This window comes from Gobio gobio, assembly GCF_949357685.1.
Source record: "Gobio gobio genome assembly, chromosome: 13".
Lineage (NCBI taxonomy): Eukaryota > Metazoa > Chordata > Actinopteri > Cypriniformes > Gobionidae > Gobio > Gobio gobio.
Genome location: NC_137106.1, coordinates 40,215,571 through 40,235,401, shown reverse-complemented (window position 1 = coordinate 40,235,401; position 19,831 = coordinate 40,215,571). Strand labels below are relative to the sequence as shown.

Below are 19,831 nucleotides of genomic sequence, written 5' to 3'. Positions count from 1 at the left end.
GTAAAAACATCAGACAGAAATCGAGCAGGTGTGTTTAAAGTGGTGTTCGCGTTTAGCCTACATTGTATTTCAGGACGCAAAAACACAGGAACATCCACGCACACAGTGGTCGATGAAACGTTCCTGTCTGACGCGACGCGTACACCGCAAGCGATGGAATCCCGACGTCGACCAATCAGAGCGCTCGTATTATAATAAGCGAAGCGCGACGCGTCTGTCTGAAGTGACATCACTACCCAGTTGACCAATGAAAGACCTCGTTTACGCGACGCGGCACGCTCGCGTTCATTTGCAGTAGATCGGGTTTGACTCACTAACTGCGGTTTGGTGAAGGAAGGTAGGTTGTTTTTCATACGTTTGTATTTCTCATATCTCCATAATAACATGATAAGGGATCAGGTAGCCTTCACGAGCGCTGTCATCGGAATGCAGTTCTGATCTTGTCTCTCTCTCTTTTGTTTCTTCAATATTTCCTCTGTTACTGTATTTGTAGAAATGTCGTCACGGCTGCATTCGAGCTTGTAAGTAATTTTGAGTTTAAGTTTTTAGAGAGATCTGTGTATGAATTAAGGCTGTTCTTTGAACTAAAATGATATTTCATGAAATTTCTTCCTAAACTAAACTACTCAAATAGATCAGGTGCAGGTTATTCTTTACACCTGGTTTGGATCAAGTAGACAGAAAGAGAGAGATAATGTCACTATCATATGCACTCTGTATTGATGCATGTTTTTAATGAAAAGTATGTTTTTTTAATAATATTTGATTAGTAATACAATAATATTAATGTTAATATTTAAACATAAACAATTATATTTACATAGCATAATCATACTGAGTATTAAGAATATAATGTTTTAATTATTTTATAATTATTCCACTGTCATATTCTGGATCGATTATTTTTATTTATTTATTTTCATGATTTTTTTTCATTATTAATTATTTAATAATAATAATATAATTATTTTTTTTTAAGTATTAATTTTTTTGTAAGTGATTAATACATTTAAAGAGTTATTTTTATATTTTAAATATGTAAACATTAAACAATTATTAATTATATTTATAAAAATATTAAATATGTGTATATATATATATATTTTTTTTAAATGTTCATATGAATTGTGAACTAGACATGTTCTTGACAGTTTTCGCGAGATTCCTTTATCTGAGTGGTTTTGGCATTGTGACTATAGTCAACACGTACTCAGCATGTTTTCATTATAGTCACGCCAAAATACAGATCTTCTTTTTGATGGACAGCATCCTGTTGCTCAGTATAATGGTGACTTTTCCATGAATCAGACCATCGAAAAAACACTGAACAGCGGGAAACTTTTTGTGGCCATTCCATTTTCCACAGTAGACTCTATGTTTAGTTAGCCAACTTTTTCGCCAGTTGGTCCTCCAAGCATCATGCATTTCTAATATAGTCAGATGCATTTCTCCATGAACTCACACAGCTTTGTGGAAAGTCTGTCACTATTAAAGGACCAGAAATGCCATGTGATATGATATGATAACAGCTTGACGGCCAGATTAGGAGTTTGTTTGGTGAAGTCTGCGTGCTCTGGTTGATGGCGAGAACTAGAATCGCACAGAGACGGCGGGACTCAAGGGGTTCCCAGTTTAGCAGGCAGCTGCTGTGTCCTAGTTCCATTGCTCAACCTCGACCAAAGTAATATGGAGATTGTGACCGATATCACATGTAAACAATCTGCTTCTATATATGACAGTGCATGTGAAGTATAATATATTTTATGATGCAGGAAATGTGATCATTAAAACTACAGTCCTTAAATCTGGGACAAAATGTTCTGCTTGTCAAAAAATTCTAAAAGAATGCTAATGGAATTTTATCATTAAATTGGAATCAATTCTAAAATGACCCTTACGTGATACTGTCACTAGAGGTACACTGAAAAAAATGGTAGGCTATAGGATTTACTTTGAAACAATTTTCACTAAGAAATTACTATTCAATTTCACAAATAATTACAAACAAATGGCAAGTAACACAATGAATTAAACACAAAGTGTTGGAGTAGAAAGACTGATAGGCTACAGTGTTTTCTTGTAAAATGTTCTCCAACAATGATTGTCATACTCAGTATTTTACTCACTATAATACAAATATCTAAACAATATTATATTAAATAAATCAAGATGCAGAAAAATGACGATATATCAAGTCTTGTTTTCCGAAAAAAAATTATCAAAATAAAGCAAGTCAATGGTGTGGAGAAGAATCCTGGAATGTTTTCCTCAAAAAACTGAATTTCTTTTCGACTGAAGAAAGAAAGACATGAACATCTTGGATGAGATGGGGGTTAGTAAAATATCAGGACATTTTCATTTTGAAGTGAACTGATCCTTTAAAGGGATGGTTTACCCAAAAATTTAAATTCTGTCATCATTTACTCACCATCAAGTTTTCCAAATCTCTATGATAATCAAAGAGTTGATGGACCCTATTGACTTCCATTTTCGATTCCATATATATATATATATATAATGTTCAACAGAAGAATGAAACCCAAAGAGGTTTGGAACAACTTAAGGGTGAGTAAATGATGACAGAGGGCCCTATTATAATGATCTAAGACAGTGGTTCTCAAACTTTTTATACCAAGTATCACCTCAGAAAATATTTGGCTCTCCAAGTACCACCATAATGACCAACATTAAAATACAGTAGCGTAGTAGGCCTAACTATTCAGCTACAGCTCTACACAGTTCAAAAACGAGGCAGTTTATTCCTGATAAGAATATTTATAGTTGTCAGCCACTTTAACATTGTAAATACACAGTTTGTACATTAACACTGCACTGTGCTTACATACAGGTAAATCAAATAATTAAATAATGATTAAATTAAAATGTGTTGTAAAGTTAAATTAAAACTCTACTATACTTAAATGTAAAAAAAAACTTTACTCAAATAAAGATTAAATTAAAATGTATGTGTTTTAACATTAATTTATCTAGTGATTCCTCTGCGTACCACTAGAGGCAGCCTGAGTACCACTAGTGGTACTTGTACCACACTTTGAGAACCACTGATCTAAGAGCATGGTCTAAAGCTGTGGTTCTTAACCCTGTCCTGGGGACCCCCCACCACTGCACATTTAGCATGTTTCCCTCATCAGACACACTTGATCCAACTCATCAGCTCATTAGTAGAGACTGCAAGACCTGAAGTGGGTGTGTCTGATGAGGGAGACCTACAAAATGTGCAGTGGTGGGGGGTCCCCAGGACAGGGTTGAGAACCACTGCTCGTCATGAGCAAGTGCACTTAGGGCAAGTGTACTTTAGGGCGCGTCCGAATCCACTTTTTGGGGCGTTTTGGGTGTAACGTGCAATAAACCAATCAGAGTCTTATCTCCCATTCCCTTTAAAAGCCAGTTGCGCTTGCGCCATGGCGGATTCGCTTTTACATGGTGGAATTTGCAAGCGGAAAGACTGAATGCTTCTCTAGAGAGGAATCATTTTATTTTTAATATTTAAAAATGTTTGTGTGCTGTTGCGTGTCCGTGTGTAATAATCAGAGTGTACGCACATTGTGCACCCGCCTTTAGGCGCATATTACTAACGCGCCCTTTAAATAACCCTATAAATACTGCACCAGTGCGAACAATGCGCCAGAACACACCTCGTTTTCAGACCAGCACGCCCATGGGTCCACACGGTCGCGCAAGTGCATTTGCTATTTAAACAACGTGGTGCTGGACATGAAAATGATACCTGCATCGGGATAAAACTCACAAAAACACTTGCGTCATGCCTGGCGTCGCATTGCGTCGGTTTATGATAGGGCCCATCATTGTAATTTTTTGGTGAACTATCCCTTTAATGTATCTTGATTTAAGAATAAAAATATTAGTACAAGAAAACAATTCACTACTTTTTTTTTTTGCAGTGAATAACCTTTGAAAAAGAATTGTATGTGGGGAATCACCTGATTATTATGAAGTGATTGCACAATATAATTGTTCAAATCACCTGTGCAAAAAGCATAGACAAATTGTTGTCACCACAGAAATATAGTGTGCAGTTCACCATGGGTCGGTTCATCTATTTAGACAAAAAGCTGTTGTTCATTCATGCATTATGACGGCAACTCTGGTTTCTTCTGTCCATTGCATGTTTGTTTCCAGAGGTGTAAAGAGTACCTGAAAACCATACTTGAGTAAAAGTACACATATCTTACAGCAAAAACGACTCTTACACGTCACCAATGCAACTTGAGTAAAAATCTTAAGAGTATCTGATTTTAACAGCACTTACAGTAATATTTTACTTATACTGAATGTAGGCTCAAAGATGCACTAGTCCTCAACACCTGAGACATGCCAGTGAAAAACAAGAAACAGATGATTTATGAGGAGACCAATCACATTTATTTTCTAAAGTCAAAATAAAACTGAACACCTCAAAATTGCAATAAATCAAGGTTGACAGAACAGCCACTTAAACGTCTAAAAGATACACAAGTTTCAGTAAAGCTCAAGTTCTCATAAAGGCCATAATAAGTAAAATATCCCTCAAAAATGTCTCCAATATAACGGATAAATAAAATAATGTTAAGTAAAATTAAATAGTCAAAGCCTACTTGCACTGGACATGCTGGTTTCGGCCTCATCACCGGCTACAATCATGTCCTCATCTCTTATATGAAACACCTGCAATTCACAACAGTAGCCTTGCTAACAAGTTTGGGTGAACAAGGGCAAAATGCACAAGATATAGTACCTTCAATGCCCTGTAGATGGCGATATCACTTCTTTTGTAGCAGGAATAAACTGCTGCAGAAAAAGTTGTGGCATGCAAAATGTGATGAGATGTATTGGAGGAAAGAGTACAGATTCTATACTACAAAAATGTAGTCATGTATAAAGTAAAAAATGCTAATATCTTTGATACTCAGTCAAACTGCAAAGTAGCCAAAAAGATACTTAAGCACAGTAACTAATTACATTCACTCACATACTTTACACCACTGTTGGTTTCCAAGGTATAGCCTATTGAGCCATTTTCTTGTTGCCTATTTGCTTTCCACAAGGATTAGTGCTTTTTATTTCTCAAGAGTCAACAATGAGTCAAGAACAAAGTTACAAGGAAGTAGATCTTATGAAAGAAGACTAACTAGTAAAACAAGTGCACTTGTTGATATAAACTGTCCTCATTACAGAACTGCTCAGGCATGTTTCTTTTAAAAGACGGGTTGTAGATTATAAGATAGTTTAGCACATTTAAGCATACACTAGATTTCATTATTCACTTTTTGCATGGTATGATGCATTTGTGTTTCTGTTATATTTCAGATCATAATCATAATTTCAACAATCTCAGGACTGAAACAGTATCTGCAAGTCTTGTTTGGAGAGCCTCTAGAAAGCTGCTAAAGAACATCAACAACACCATTTTTTTAAATATACGTGTGTTATATGGAAGTTCTCCGAAACAAGATATTTTTATTTTTGAACATCAATGAAATCTGTGCATATTTTGGCTTGAAATCCAATGATCCAGGGCAATTGCTGGAGCCATGCAGGTCTCTTGAAAAATTTCCAACAGTGATGTTGCCCACTTTTCCAGTTAATGATTTTTAGTTACCCTGCAAGTGTATAGGAAATATCCCTAAAGCCAACGACAATGTCACATGCAGCTAAGCCCTTAAAAAGCCCAGAAAGGCTTGCAGCATCGCAGGTGGACCACCTTTCCAGTTTGAAGGCTTTGACTGAGAAGCTGAAACTGGAGACTAGAAAGCCGTCTTCCCTGGACTGGAGAGCCCAGCTGGAGGCGATGCTCACCCAGAGCCACAGAGTCTCAGAGGCATTAGCGGCAACGGGTAACATGGAGAAACAAAACACATCAGCTCCTCTTAAGTGGGCAAAGCCGCCACTGGGCGCTGGTGTTATCCATGAAGGGAGGCAGCCATCAGGGAACAGACTGGGATTTGGAAGTATAGACCAAGCGTTGGAGTGGCTCAAGAAAGAGCTGGTGAGTTTTTCACCTTGGGGTTCTGTTTAGATGAATTATAAATAAATAAAACTGCTTTGTTGTCATTTGTTGGAAAATGTATATTTCTGTCAGGTCCACTAAAGTCAAAAAACACAATAGACAAACATTTAGTACAATTTTTTAATTGCATATTTTGTAAAGATTTAGATTTGGCGGTATGGCTCTGTTCTAAATTCCCCATCCTTTCATGAGCTCCATGAAAAGCCAAGACAGGGAACAGCAGCAGATTCTGGGGACGACCTCCCATTTAACTGGGAGGGCAGAGCAAATCCCCCATTTAGAACAGAGCATGCATCAATGACAACAGAATGACATGATTAAGTTAGCAATTTAAGGAGGAGCTGGGGAGGAGGTGGGTTGCAAAGCAGCGTGCAGCAGAAGCGTCCAAGCAGGCAGATTGAAGTGAAGCTATGCTTAAGTAAGCCGCCCTGTTTGAGAGAAGCCAATTGAGAGCATAAGATCAGCTGAAACAGATCAGCTGAAAGAGGGGCAGAGTTAGAATTTCCCAATCAGCTGATAGCGGAGCTTGACTACGTGGCCTGCCAGAACTAACGCTGGCGCTTGATTAAACATAAAGCAAATACAGAAGTGTGTATACAGTACATTACTGGTCAAAAGTTAATTGATATATATATATATATATATATATATATATATATATATATATATATATATATATATATATATATATATTTTTTTTTTTTTTTTTTTTTTTAAAGAAGTCTCTTCTGCTAACCAAGGCATTTATTTGACCATAAATATAGTAAAAACAGTAATATTGTGAAATATTATTGCAAATTAACAGAACTGTTTTCTTTTCAATATACTGTACTTTAGGGTATAATTTATTCCTGATGGAATAGTTGAATTTTCGGCAGTCTTCAGTGTCACATGATCCTTCAGAAATCATTCGAATATAATGATTTGATGCTCAAGAAACATTTATGATTATTATCAATGTTGAAAACAGTTGTGCTGCATATTTTTGTGGAAAAGATTATACAATTCTGAAAGATTGAAACATTTCAGGATTCTTTGATAAAGAGAACGTTCAAAAGAAGAGTTTTTTTTTTTTTTTTCAAATAAACAATCACAAAAAAAATGTGTATATTAATATTTTAGTGTAAACTGTGAAACACAACCATTAAAAAGTTTTGGGCTTGCTTTTTTTTCCAGCAAGGACACATGCAGCAAGGATAAATGCAGCACAACAGTTTTCAGTATTGATAATAATAATAATTTATTGTTTTCACATTACCTTGGGTTCCATTGCTTCTTATTTTGGCCATTTTTTTTAGCAAACAGTTCAGTGAAGGAATCACTGATTTGTGGGGCCCTATTTTAACGATCTGAACGGATGGTCACTTTTGCTAGTTTAACGACGGAAAAAAGGTTGGTGCGCCAGACGCATGGTCTTAAAGGGTTGTACCTATTCTCTTAATGGAGTCTTGGGTGTGTTTTGGGCGTAACGCACAATAAACCAATCAGAGTCTCATCTCCCATTCCCATTAAAAGCCAGTTGTGCTTGAACCATGGCGGATTCACTATTTACATGGTGGAATTGTCAAGCAGAAAGACTGAACGCTTCCCCAGAGAGGAATCTTTTTATTTTTAATATTTAAAAATGTTTGTGTGCTTTTGCGCATCCCTGAGTTTGTAATAAGCAGAGTGTACGCATGTTGTGCACCCGCCTACAGGCACATATTACTAACACGCCCTTTAAATAACAAAAAATACTGCGTTGGTCAATGGCGCAGTCGTTTTTAGTTCCTCAAAATGGCAACACGCCAACAATGCGCCTGAACACACCTCGTTTTCAGAGTGCATTTGCTATTTAAACAACGAGGAAAATTATAAGTTTCGGGCTGAAACTAGCAACAACAAAAAAAACACTTGTGCCGGATGTATGATAGGGCCCATAGATTTTTGTTGCCACCAAATGGTGTAACAATGTAAAGGGCCAGGGAAAGTTTTATCATAGTTTTTTTGCTGATGCATATTCAAGCTTCAATAACTGTTTACCATTTTTATTCCTTTTATTGCAGGCAGAGATGCGTTTACAGGACCAGCAGCTCGCACGTCAGCTAATGCACCTGCGCAGTGAGATTAACAAACAGAAAATTGAGCAGACATGTATCCAACATCGCAAGATGCTGAACGATGCCACCTTTGGGCTGGAGGAGCGAGGCGATATGTCAGATTTATGTGATGTTCTCATATCTCCTGGATTAGGCCTCTCCTCGACACTTAAGGTCATCGGGGTCACCAAGATGAACCTCAATTCTCGGCGGTTCTCCCTGTGCTAAAAGCAGGATACAGATGACTGTGTTTTTATCTTAAAGGGGTCATGATATGGATTCCTATGGTGCGATGATGCAAAAATATCCGTCAATGTCTTGCTCGGGAGGGGGTCATATGCAAATGTATTTGCCCGTGTGACGTCACAAATCCCACAATATAAAGACATTTTTGCGGCTTGATCAAATTAATGCTTTGTTTATAATGAGGAGGACATTTTAAGCTATGAAACTTGCAGGATGTTTTAATGGTACAAAGACAGGCAAATGTTATGATCCCTTTAAATGAACGATTGTGAGTGTTTTATAGATTATAGAACATTATTAGGATAAAGGTATTTTAAAAATGTCTCTGACATTGTGCTTTTAAAGCCAACATGTAAAGACTTTGATTTCAAGTTGACTTTAAAAACATCTTATCAATCCAGTAGGTGTGATTTGTGTTTGATATTTTGACATACTCCGATAATTTTGGGGGAAAACTTAGATTTGAAATCTACAAAAAAATGTATGCTTAAAACAAGAAAATAATCTGACAATGGGTTCAGAAAAATAACCTTAATTCAAAGGGAAAACAAGATTGTTTTTCTAACCCCCCATTGGCAGATATTTCTTATTGTTTTAAGCCTAAACTCTAAATGTTGATACATTTTTCAGAAAGCAATACTTAAAATCATGTCAGTTAGCTTCTTAAATAAAGGTGTCTTGATTTAAGAACCTTTAGTAAGAAAATCTTTTTTTGACATGTACATATCAAGTTCTTCGATATACTGTATCTCATTGTCCAACATAAGATTTCTGCCACGTTTTCACAGGCCACTGTTGTTGTGAAATAGGTATGTATCTATTGTTATTCTGCAAACCTCTCCCTCTTTGTGTCTTTTAACCTGTTTGTTCAGTCATCAGAGGGTAAGGCCCATAGTAAAGTTTGCTATAGTTTTAACACTAGTTCTAACACTAACAGAGCTGCTAGTCATCATAACAAAGCCATTCACGATGCAAGCACAGTGGAACTTCAGATTGGGGATAGTCATTCTCGGAGACTCGGCTGTAGGGAAATCATCTCTTCTGCATCGCTTCACTGAAGGAACATTTGATGAATCCTCTCAGTCTCCACTAGGAATTGATTTCAAGGTACATAACATAAACTTTGACCCTGATGTTGTGATCAAACTCCTTCTCTGGGACACTGCGGGCCAGGAAAGATTTAGGTGAGTGTTTGTCAACTAAACGCACCCAATATTATACAGGAATAGTTTACACTGATGGTTCTCTGTGCTTTTTGTTCTTATTTTTCTTTCGTATTAAGACATGTTTAAAGTTTATGTGAACTCAAAACCTGAAGGTAGATTGGAATTTAAAATGTTGCATTACAAGTTAAGTAATAAGGTTACTTTTTTTTCAAGTAACTAGTAAAGTAACTCATTGCTTTTAAGTTTACAACACAATATCTGAGTTACTTTTTCAAATAAGTAACACAAGTTACTTAGTTTTCCCATTTATTGACTGACAGCTCTCCTGTCCCGCATGTTGACAGAAATCATGAGTATACGTGCAGAGGCATTGTGTGCACTGTGTAAACATGATGGTTATTGTATAGTTCTAGACTAAATGTTAGCATGCATTTACTCATCTCACTTGCTCAATATGAATAAAAACAGTGAAATACAAACTCAGAATATTATGCAAACCTGCAATAATTAAATATATTAAATACAAATACACTTAATTAACCAACATCTTTGCTGTTGACTTTTGATGGTCCAATTAAACTATATGAAGAAGCAAAAATTACTTTAGATAAATTTTAGATAAAACACTCATTTGTGTTTATTTATATATGGGTCAAAGACGAAATAGGGGTTTTCAAGCATCAAAAAAATAAATGTGTAATACAGCTTTAAATTTAGTTTTTTCCTGTACATTAGAATGTGTCCTGTTTAATTTTATATTTTCTTAGCAAAAAATAATGACTATCACACATTTTTTACCATGATTTACAGAAGACACCCACTAAAATGTCATTCAGTGTAACAATATTTATGTATCAGAAAATCTTATTAGGCATATTTAAAACAGGAATCATTTGATGGCATATTAAAAGACTCTATTTAAGTATCAAAGTCCAGCCCACAAATACTAATTAATTGTAATTTTTAAATCGTTATACTTTGCCACTATCCTTCAAACCACTAGGTTTACCTATTTGCCAGGAAGAAGTTTTTGTAAGGAAGTGAAAATCATTTAAAATATAATAAAATTTTGTATGATCACATTATTTTATATATTTTAATGATTACAGGTTAGAATAAGTACATTGTTTAATTTTTTACATAAATATATCTGTTACACTGAATGAAAAAAGCATTACCCTGAATGACGAAATTCTACTTCAGCTTATATTGCAGGCCATAAGCTGGCCATCTATATCAAAAAGTGAGCTTGACCAGTAAAGTTAATCACAATTATTCACAACATCTAATTATTTTTAAAAAATTCTAACAATATAAATGTTTTTTTGGCATTTCACTGAATGACGTGCGGTTTTGTAACTTAGATACCACACCATGAAAAGGTGGAATTATCAAATATTTAAGAGCAATGAATTCACTTTTCTGCTGCACCACATGGTCTTCAGGGGGCCTTTTGATGATGTCACAGACTGTCGAATGACTATCTGTTTTTTATATGATTTCAGAATGGCTTCTTGATCCTGTTACACTGAATGATCTCTTGCAAACTGGATTTTCGGGACAAAAGTCCCCTGGTTATTTAAATACTTAAAAAAATAAGTAAGACATAGTCCTTTTAATATAACACAGCCAACACATATTTGAAAATGCCAAGAAAACAAATATATTTTTTTACTTGTTATTTCATATATATATATATATATTAGGGATGCAACAATACAGTTAGTCCACGGTTCAATACATACCTCGGTTTTTAACCACGGTTTTCGGTTCGGTTTTTTGCTATTCTATTCTTAGGGGACAGGAACAGCAAGAGGTTAAGGAGAAAAAAGACTTTTTTATTGCAATACTCTTTCTTTATTTTACTTAAAATAATTGAAAAACCTTACTTAAACTGTAAACTTTACTTAAAAAAAAAAACCTTGTACACATTCCTAGTGTATTGTATAATATAAAATAAATATATATTAAGATTTACACTTGCAGCTCAGAGCTGTACAGCAGCATTTAAGTATGAAATTGAATTAATAAATGTAAAAATAATACACTACATAGACTTCACTATAAATATACATTGATTCTTATTAAAGCTATACTGTTAGTTTTTCAGTCAAGCGCAGTGAGTGATTTTCTCTTTGTCTTTTGTTGTTGTATTAACATTAAAGGGATAGTTCGTTGATAGTTCGGTGTTAGTTGATGAATACAGGTTTGGAACAATATTAGAGTGAGTAAATAATGACATAATTTTAGAGGTGAACTGTCCCTTTAAGGACAGCGTGTTCACTAGGCTGCTGCTGTCAATGTAAGACCTCCGTGCATCTAATAGACACACGCGATTTCACTTTCACTTTAGACATATCCAACTGTGTTTATGTTAACCTTGTGTGTATTTGACAGTATTAGCGCAGTTAGACGACTACTTAGTTCAGTAATCACATGTTTGACAGGCGTTTAGTGCACGCGCTCGGAAAAGCGCATGTTAAAACCGCGCACGCGAATGAACCGGCAAGGCTTTAAAACGCATGCAAATAATGCGTGATTCGTGATTGTGAATAACTATAGTGTTCCGTGAGTATAACTCTACCACTAACGTGTGATGTGAATGTATGTCGCGTTGTTCGGTATTGGGATGGAGGAAAATGATAGAATTTGCAGAAAAATAATTAATTCAATGCAAAACCGAAAAACTGCAATTCACAAGCGCGTATTGAACCGTGAATGCCGTACCGAACGGTTCAATATTATATTGAGAATTGTGGCATCCCTAATATATAAATATTTTTTTATTTATTATTATTATAATTATTATTATTGCCGAATTTCATTTTCTGCATTTGTTTGAGCTACTGCACAATTTGAATTTGCATTTCCTTTAGCCTGAGGTTTATTAATCTCATTTTGTTGTTTTTATAGTAAACCCAGCACATGTGAGAAAAATTAACACAAAAGGAACGCAACATTACTTTCCATAAACAGTAACTAAATAATGCAATTAGTTATTAGGGAGTAACTCACTATTGTAACACGTTACTTTTAAAAGTAACTTCCCCCAACAGTGGGTCTTGTCACGCTTGGTTGCTTAACCCTCTGGTGCTCTTCGTTGCATTGGTTGTCTTCCATAAGACACCTAAAAATTAAACTTCCTCCACCCCAGTAAAACCAATGCAATTTATTTTTCTTCGATAATATTTTTTTCTTTTTAATTTTGTATTTTGAGATGATTTTATGGTATTTTTTAATATTTATGCAATCATTATGGTCTATTTTTGCCACTGAAAATTATACAGATACTTTTTTGTGCAGTATTTCAGGTTAAAATAGAGACTAGGCCTTCAAAATATTTTTTTTGAAGGCAGATTAGCGTCCTCTTTTGGAATTATTTAAGAAATGATGCAACCATGGGTGTTATCACTAGAGGTCTCTATGGAGAGGCTTGAGAATTCCCTAGATCTGTTTTGAACACATTTAATGATTTTTTTTTTTGATGGATTTGAATATATATGTAAAAAATCTCAAAGACTATTTATTATAAAGTTTTAGATATTTTTTTTTTTGTTAGAAATATAAAAAAAAAATTCTGTGAATTTGTGTTTTTGCAGATTTCCCATTAATTTCCTATATGGTTTAATTTTTGACCGAAGAGAACAAGTGGGAGTATTTTTTTTATGACCACTTAGCATGCTCGAATCATGCCCTCAATGTTTTTTTGTGTTAACATACCTAATGCTAGAAAAGTGACCAAGTTTCATATCATTCCGATGAAGCAGTGATTTTTTAAATTTCAAAACAGAAAATGTTTCGGTCAGAAATGGCCGAAGAGCACCAGAGGGTTAAATAAGCACACAAAGACTCACTTAAACATTTTTTTTTTTTTTATCCAAAAACCCAACACCGAATACCCAGGAGAGCATGGGGAGCAAACACAACCAAAACAATGACGACATCGAACAATGAACTCAGGAAACACAGGGCTTAAATAACAAGGAGAACTAATGAGATAATTAACAGAACAGGTGAACAGAAACAGTAGCTGAGGAAACAATGGGGCGATGGACGGGAATGGAGCTGCTGGCGGTGGAGAGCCAGGTGGAGCCGACGAGCCCTCGCAATCTCAATCGCTCTGTAGACCATGAGTGAGATGGAGGTGCAGCGATGAGTGTCTTAGGTGGAGCCAGAGGACTGAGGCGAAGCCAGTGGGACTGAGGACCAAGGCAGAGCTGGAGGGAAGGTAGAGCTGGACGACGTCCGACCAAGGTGGAGCCGGAGGGATGAGGGAGCCCTTGGAGCCTCAGGAACTATGGTTTTTGTTGGAGCAGAGTGCGAGAGAAGCCAAGTCGAACCCGATGGGTCGACTGGCCGAGGTGGAGCAATGGCTTCAAAGGCTGGAGACCTGAAGATGAGGAAGATCCTCACAGAGAGCAAAAGATGTTGAGGGGGTGAAGGGAACTAACTAGCAGAGGCTGGACTGAGGAACTGGCTGATTTGGGAAGAGGAGGCAGGAGGTACCTTCCATGCCCTCGAACTACACAAGCAGTCCCTGTGTCGCCGGCTCACGCACCTGGTCAGTCTCCCCATGTGGCTCAGGCTCTGGGGCAATGTCTATTTCCGTCCTTCTTACAGGCTCGGACTCATTCATCACAGAACGCTTATCTCCACAGTCTACAGTGGGCTCTAGTGAATCCTCCTCCTGCAGCTCGCGTGGATGGATAGACCTTCCAGACTGTCCACTGCTCACTTACGATGGCATAGAAAAAGACAGACAGAGCGGCCCGGGTAGCGAGTTTGGCGCGCAAGATAGATAGATGAAGTCCTTGGCGTAGAAGATGGACAGCTGCATGGCAGGTCCATGGGGAAAAAAATAAAAGGAGAACACGTCACAAAAAAAAACGTGTTTTGGTTCGGTGTTCTGTCATGCTTGGTTGCTTCAGTAAGCGCACAAAGACAAATAACTCACTGAAACTGTCTTTTAATTCAAAAATACCCAGGAGAGCATGGGGAGCAAACACAACCAAAACAACGACGCCCCCAAACAATGACCTCAGGAAACACAGGGCTTAAATAACAAGGAGAACTAATGAGATAATTAACAGAACAGGTGAACAGAATCTGCCTTTGGAGGACACATTTCAAGGCAGGAAGGCATCAAGGCAGGTCCGAATCTAATGTTAGCTTCACTTGCTGTCTCCTGAGATACCTTCATCTGATTGATTTTCGAAGGCAGCATTTATGTATCGTTCGCTGCCTTTGATATCCCACAATCCTGTGCTTTCCATTCTATGACAGTTGAGCTGGGGAAAAAAGATGGCGTCTGAAAGTTGTGTTTGCTGGTCAGTTTGTGTGTAAATGTACGTTTTTCACTTCTGATGTCATTTCTTGCAAGAAATAACTAATGTAGTAATTCAATATTTGTTTAGTTCTCACCAAAGCTCTCTCTATTTTGCTGTAGATCATTAAACAGTTACACTGCCTAAGAAGTCTGTCCGAAATTAGTTTGGTGAGGTGCCTTCATGTACAAATGCTGCCTTACAAGTCATTGTCTGATAAGGCAGCGAGGCAACGAGTCAACTGCCTAGGTTTTTGGCGCAGCCCAGATCAAATCATGACAGGGAGACAGAATTGAACTAAATCAAATCAACAACCATGAACCTGACATGTATTTCTCATAAATGTCAGGTTGGGCAAGTTATCACATAAGTTTTAAATGTTGTCAATATATAATGCAGTTCTTTAACTTTTCTATTGGCCACAATTGGTTTGATACTTTTGTTACCTTTCATGGTTTCCTTAAAAAAAAAATATTTATATATATATTATTTTGTAAAGCGTTTTGAGTGCACAGTATCTTAAAATATGCTATAAAAATGCTTGATTCATTTTATTTTATTTTCTATTTTATTAATTTGTATTATACTTAATTTTTTTTGGATGCAAAATTAAAAACTTCAAGAAAAAAAATCTTTACAGCTTTTGCTGAAGTATCATCACTTTAGAATAAAACCCCTTCTAACATGTCTGTGGTCATATTTTATCAGAGCAAAAACATCATCACTGTTTTTAAGTGTTGGCAACCGTTTTTTATAGTTTTTTTATTTTATTTTTAAAAAATTGTCTAAAGTTTAATTAAAAAAAAATTCAGACTATTATTTCATAAGTCAGGCTTCATATGGTTAAGTGATCTATATCTTTTTCTATCTTCTTTTTTCTACCAATAATTGTGATAATATTCAATAGTTTGTTGTAGTAAAAACTTTAAAGTGTGTGTCAATGCGGAAACTGACTTTATATAATAAACCCACTCTGAAAAATATTCCCAGAGTTAAAGCGTGACAACTAGCCCTGATCTTCCGTGCATTTTAAGAGTTACTCAACTGAAACAACTTCAACATACATGACTTTGACCATTTTTTGCTGCAGGTCCATCTGCAAGTCTTACATGAGGAATTCTGTGGGCTGCATTCTGATGTTTGATGTCTCACAGCGACAGACGTTTGATCGTGTTAGCAGCTGGCATCAGGAAGTCCTGGACTATGTGAAACCAAACCCCATGTTCTTCTTGCTTGTGGGACATAAGTGTGACCTGGCTGTGGGACGACAGGTCAGGAAGAGTGAAGGAGAAGCACTGGCTAAAAAACTCAACATGGTGGCTTATCTTGAGGTGTCTACAAAGGAGAATATTAATGTCAGTGAAGCATTTGAGATCTTGACCAGAGGGATATATAACCTCTTCAAGAAAGGCAAAATACCCACCCGAGATGACTGGCAAGGGTTAATTGTTGGGCCCACCATTAAAAAAGAGACACCCGAGGCAAAAAAGTCTGCCTGCTGCAACTACGGTTGAATTTAGTGTGTGTTTAAGACTAAACTGAACCTTCCTGGATAAAGTATTTCATTGAAAATGATATTTATTACAGTATTTAACATGCATACTAAAATAGCACTGAACTGCATAAAGGGCCCATATCACGAGGAATCAAATTTTACTTAGAATTTGTCAATTCAAATAATAAAAAAAATATTAAAAATTAAAATACCCATATCGGTAACACTTTACATTAAGGTTCCCTTTGTAAAGGGTTTATAAAGGTGTTTTTAAATTACTAAAAACTCATTTACAAATGCATTATAAATCGTTGATAAGCAGTTATAACTGCATGAATAAAAAGGGTGACTTTAATGCAATGCCTGCCAAATTGTGAAAGTGAAACTTATTGTAAAGTGAACTCATTAATAAATGGTTCACGTATTCACTTTACATTAAGGTTCATTTTCAAAGGTTATTAATGTTTGTAACTCATTAATAAATGGTTGAGTTAAACAAGTGTGAATAAATACATTTATTAAGCATTTATAACATGTGAGTTAAAAATGTCTCACTATTTGGCAGGTATTGCTGTAAAGTCAGCCTTTTTAGTCATGCAGTTATAACTGCTTATCAATGATTTATAATGCATTTGTAAATGAGCTATTAGTCATTTAAAAGCACCTTTATGAACCCTTTACAAAGGAAACCTTAATGTAAAGTGTTACCCAAATATCTAAACATGCTAACATCAAGATTTACTTGAGAAATCTTTTTTGCAGTGTAGAGATAAAAAGTAATGTAGCAAAGTACTGATATTCAATCCACATGCAGAACGAGTGTTTACATTTAAGTCTTAAAGGAACAACAGCAACAATTTATGAAAAGCAAAATGAAAACTGTTCTTAGTGCAAATAAAATCCATATAAGTGAAAGAAAAAAAAATTATGGAATGAGCCTTTTAAGTTTCTGAACGTCTCAAGGCTCTTTCTCTGTGCAAGTGTGTGTTTGTGGTTCAGTTTGTGACAATGAAAGAGGAAATGGCAATTACAAACTGGTTCAGAGAAACTAAAACTGACTTCAGTCAGATTTTTATAGTAGTTTGGGTTGACAAAACAGCATCAGGTGCAGACATTATTATTTTCCTGCACACCCATAAAATGCCAATATTAATGCTTTGTCTACTGTTGGCTTTTCACAAATTCTGTTTCCATAGAAAAATGTCTCAAATAACATCACACCATCTAGAGGTCATGATAAGCATTCAAATGGTAATAGTTTTATTTCATACAGAACGATTTGCTTGAATAACGTTTATTTTATATTTTTTATCAGCACTATTGAGCACTTTCCCCCTTGAACTGTATATTGCTGTTTTTACTTTGCATTAAATCTTTTTAAATCTTGCATGCATTTTGCAGAAGAACATTGTTTTGGTTGTGTTTAAGCTCTGCGTGACTTTGCCGATGAATATGGTTCTTTCTCATAACTAAAGAGAAAGAGAGATAGATTATACTATTGCTCATAAAACATTCACTACTAGGCTTAAGAAATATAAGCAGTTTAGATGGAAAGGATCTCAAGCTGACTATACTGAAGACATTACTATACCCATTAGAACACGGTGCACTCTTGTTCAGTTGAATTAATTAATATGAGCTTTTTTTATTTTTACATTTTGTCACAACCTAATTGAATTGTGCTCAATTCACTGCATATACTGTATTTAAAACAAAAGTTTACTTAATTAATTTATGTCAAAGCTACATTAATCATTTTTGTTGACAACTAACTGGGCAGTGGATCTGTAGCTCCCACCATGCCTTGCAAGGGACTGCATTAGGAGAGTAAATTTGGATTAAGTGTTATTTTATGCGTTTTTTAGTAAAGGGTTTAATGTTCAGCTATATTGGACATTTAAAGGAGTTTATGTTTTTTTTTTTTTTTTGTGGATACCATTACGCAGAAGAGTGGCGCTTGTGCTTAGGATGTGGGCACTCAATGATCAAAAGTCAAAATTGATGGGTGGGATGATACGTTACATGGCTCATAATACGCACTCAAGCTGTAGTGTGATATCACTCACATCAATTCTTGATTATCAATATATTGCTAGACAATCCTATAATGATACATCACAATATCTGTCTTAGTTTGAAATGAAAATGTCAAGGTTAAAAAGGTTAAGTGCATGCAGTAAACAGGCCTTAGGCGTTTATTATGGAAACACAAACTTTTATTTTGGACTGTGATTCATCATGATTAATTGATTTGTCACTAATGAACATTAAGTCTCAGTAAATAAATAGAAAAATTAAGTTGGACCAACATAAAATAAATGTATAATGTAATAAAATTAAGTTAAACATACTAGAACAAATTAATTTGACCTAAACCAACTTATTTTAGTTAACCCAACTAAAGGTCCTTTCACACTGGACGTGATTTTGAAGCGACGGTTTTATTTTTTGATCAGCTGTTTGTGTAATGAGTGCTTCCACACCGAACGCAAGTGTGCTGTTGCGGAAAAACTATCTTTATTTTTTTCGTTTCAATGTCGTTTTTTTTAACACTCGCAGCGACAGAAAAGGCTTAAACCAATCACATACAAGGAAACAAAGGTCACGAAATGTCCAGTTGATTTTCAATCAACTATTCAATCAACATAACCTTTGCCAGGTATCGCATTCTCATGAGATTACAGCTGTAGTTGTAGTTACAGCTGTACAGATGCAGCTGTGTTTGCCCACTGTAGGCCAGACAACAATATCATAACCTTTTGAGTTAAAACTCAGATTTTTTTCTAAACCTAATTGTGTCCACGACTATAGAAAGTGAATGTGTTTCCGTCAGTACGACTGTGGCACTTAAATGTTTACAGTAGCCACGTTTACATGCGCACTTTTTTGTCATTCTGATTAAAATCATTCCGATTGAAAGATTCGCTGGACTTTTTATATGAGACGTTATCTAAACCGATTTGGTGTTTACATGTGCTGACTTTCAGTCGGATTCACACAGTTTGTCTGCCGCATCAGATTCGTAACGTTAGTATCGTGGATCAATAGTTCTGTGTTGGTAATTTTTATATTTATTTATTTTTCTGTGGGCGGACATGCAGAAGTTTAAACTAACTTATGTCCTATACAATGGCTATTTCAACAGCTGTGAATGATGAATGCGGAATCAAAATGAATTCAATTCATTTATTTTTAAAAACACAAAATTAACAATAAAATGCACCCAAATTATTAATAAAAACATAGGATATACAGTGAAACATGAATGCATTCAAGACTTACTCAGCATCATTACTAGTACTAAACAAACGCATATATATTTCAGATGATTAAGGCAAGATACCATAATCACAAAGGTATAAATATTAACAAAAATAATTAAAGTAATGTTAGACTGTGGGTAATGTTACTTAACCAATCTGAAGCATTTGTTGAACTTTTTTTTTATATCTACGAGAAACAGAAATATCGACACGTTCTCTCCAGCAGCTTGA

At 35.6% G+C, this 19,831-nt stretch overlaps 2 protein-coding genes across 3 annotated transcripts; both read left to right on the top strand.

The window, feature by feature from the left end:
• Nucleotides 1-64: 64 nt before the first annotated feature.
• On the top strand, nucleotides 65-9,046 carry fam167aa (family with sequence similarity 167 member Aa). Of its 2 annotated transcripts, XM_079833767.1 has the most exons (4): nucleotides 65-337; nucleotides 494-521; nucleotides 5,329-6,007; nucleotides 8,074-9,046. In XM_079833767.1, exons 3-4 carry the CDS (start codon nucleotides 5,660-5,662, stop codon nucleotides 8,332-8,334), a joined length of 609 nt encoding a protein of 202 aa, XP_079689893.1. In that variant the 5' UTR covers nucleotides 65-337; nucleotides 494-521; nucleotides 5,329-5,659; the 3' UTR covers nucleotides 8,335-9,046. The 2 variants fall into 2 exon arrangements, with proteins under 2 accessions (XP_079689893.1, XP_079689894.1); XM_079833768.1 differs by lacking the exon at nucleotides 494-521 and having other exon boundaries at nucleotides 8,074-9,037.
• A 182-nt stretch (nucleotides 9,047-9,228) lies between these two features.
• LOC307136583 (ras-related protein Rab-39A) lies at nucleotides 9,229-16,516 on the top strand. Its single transcript, XM_079833766.1, has 2 exons — nucleotides 9,229-9,536; nucleotides 15,933-16,516. Exons 1-2 carry the CDS (start codon nucleotides 9,322-9,324, stop codon nucleotides 16,354-16,356), a joined length of 639 nt encoding a protein of 212 aa, XP_079689892.1. The 5' UTR covers nucleotides 9,229-9,321; the 3' UTR covers nucleotides 16,357-16,516.
• The last annotated feature ends 3,315 nt before the right edge of the window (nucleotides 16,517-19,831 follow it).

Excerpts from the sequence above, each read along its gene's own strand:
- fam167aa (XM_079833767.1), top strand. The coding sequence starts at position 5,660 with ATGTCACATGCAGCTAAGCCCTTAAAAAGCCCAGAAAGGCTTGCAGCA. Across the intron at positions 6,008-8,073 it reads AGTGGCTCAAGAAAGAGCTG|GCAGAGATGCGTTTACAGGA; the intron begins GTGAGTTTTTCA and ends CTTTTATTGCAG.
- LOC307136583 (XM_079833766.1), top strand. The coding sequence starts at position 9,322 with ATGCAAGCACAGTGGAACTTCAGATTGGGGATAGTCATTCTCGGAGAC. Across the intron at positions 9,537-15,932 it reads GCGGGCCAGGAAAGATTTAG|GTCCATCTGCAAGTCTTACA; the intron begins GTGAGTGTTTGT and ends TTTTTGCTGCAG.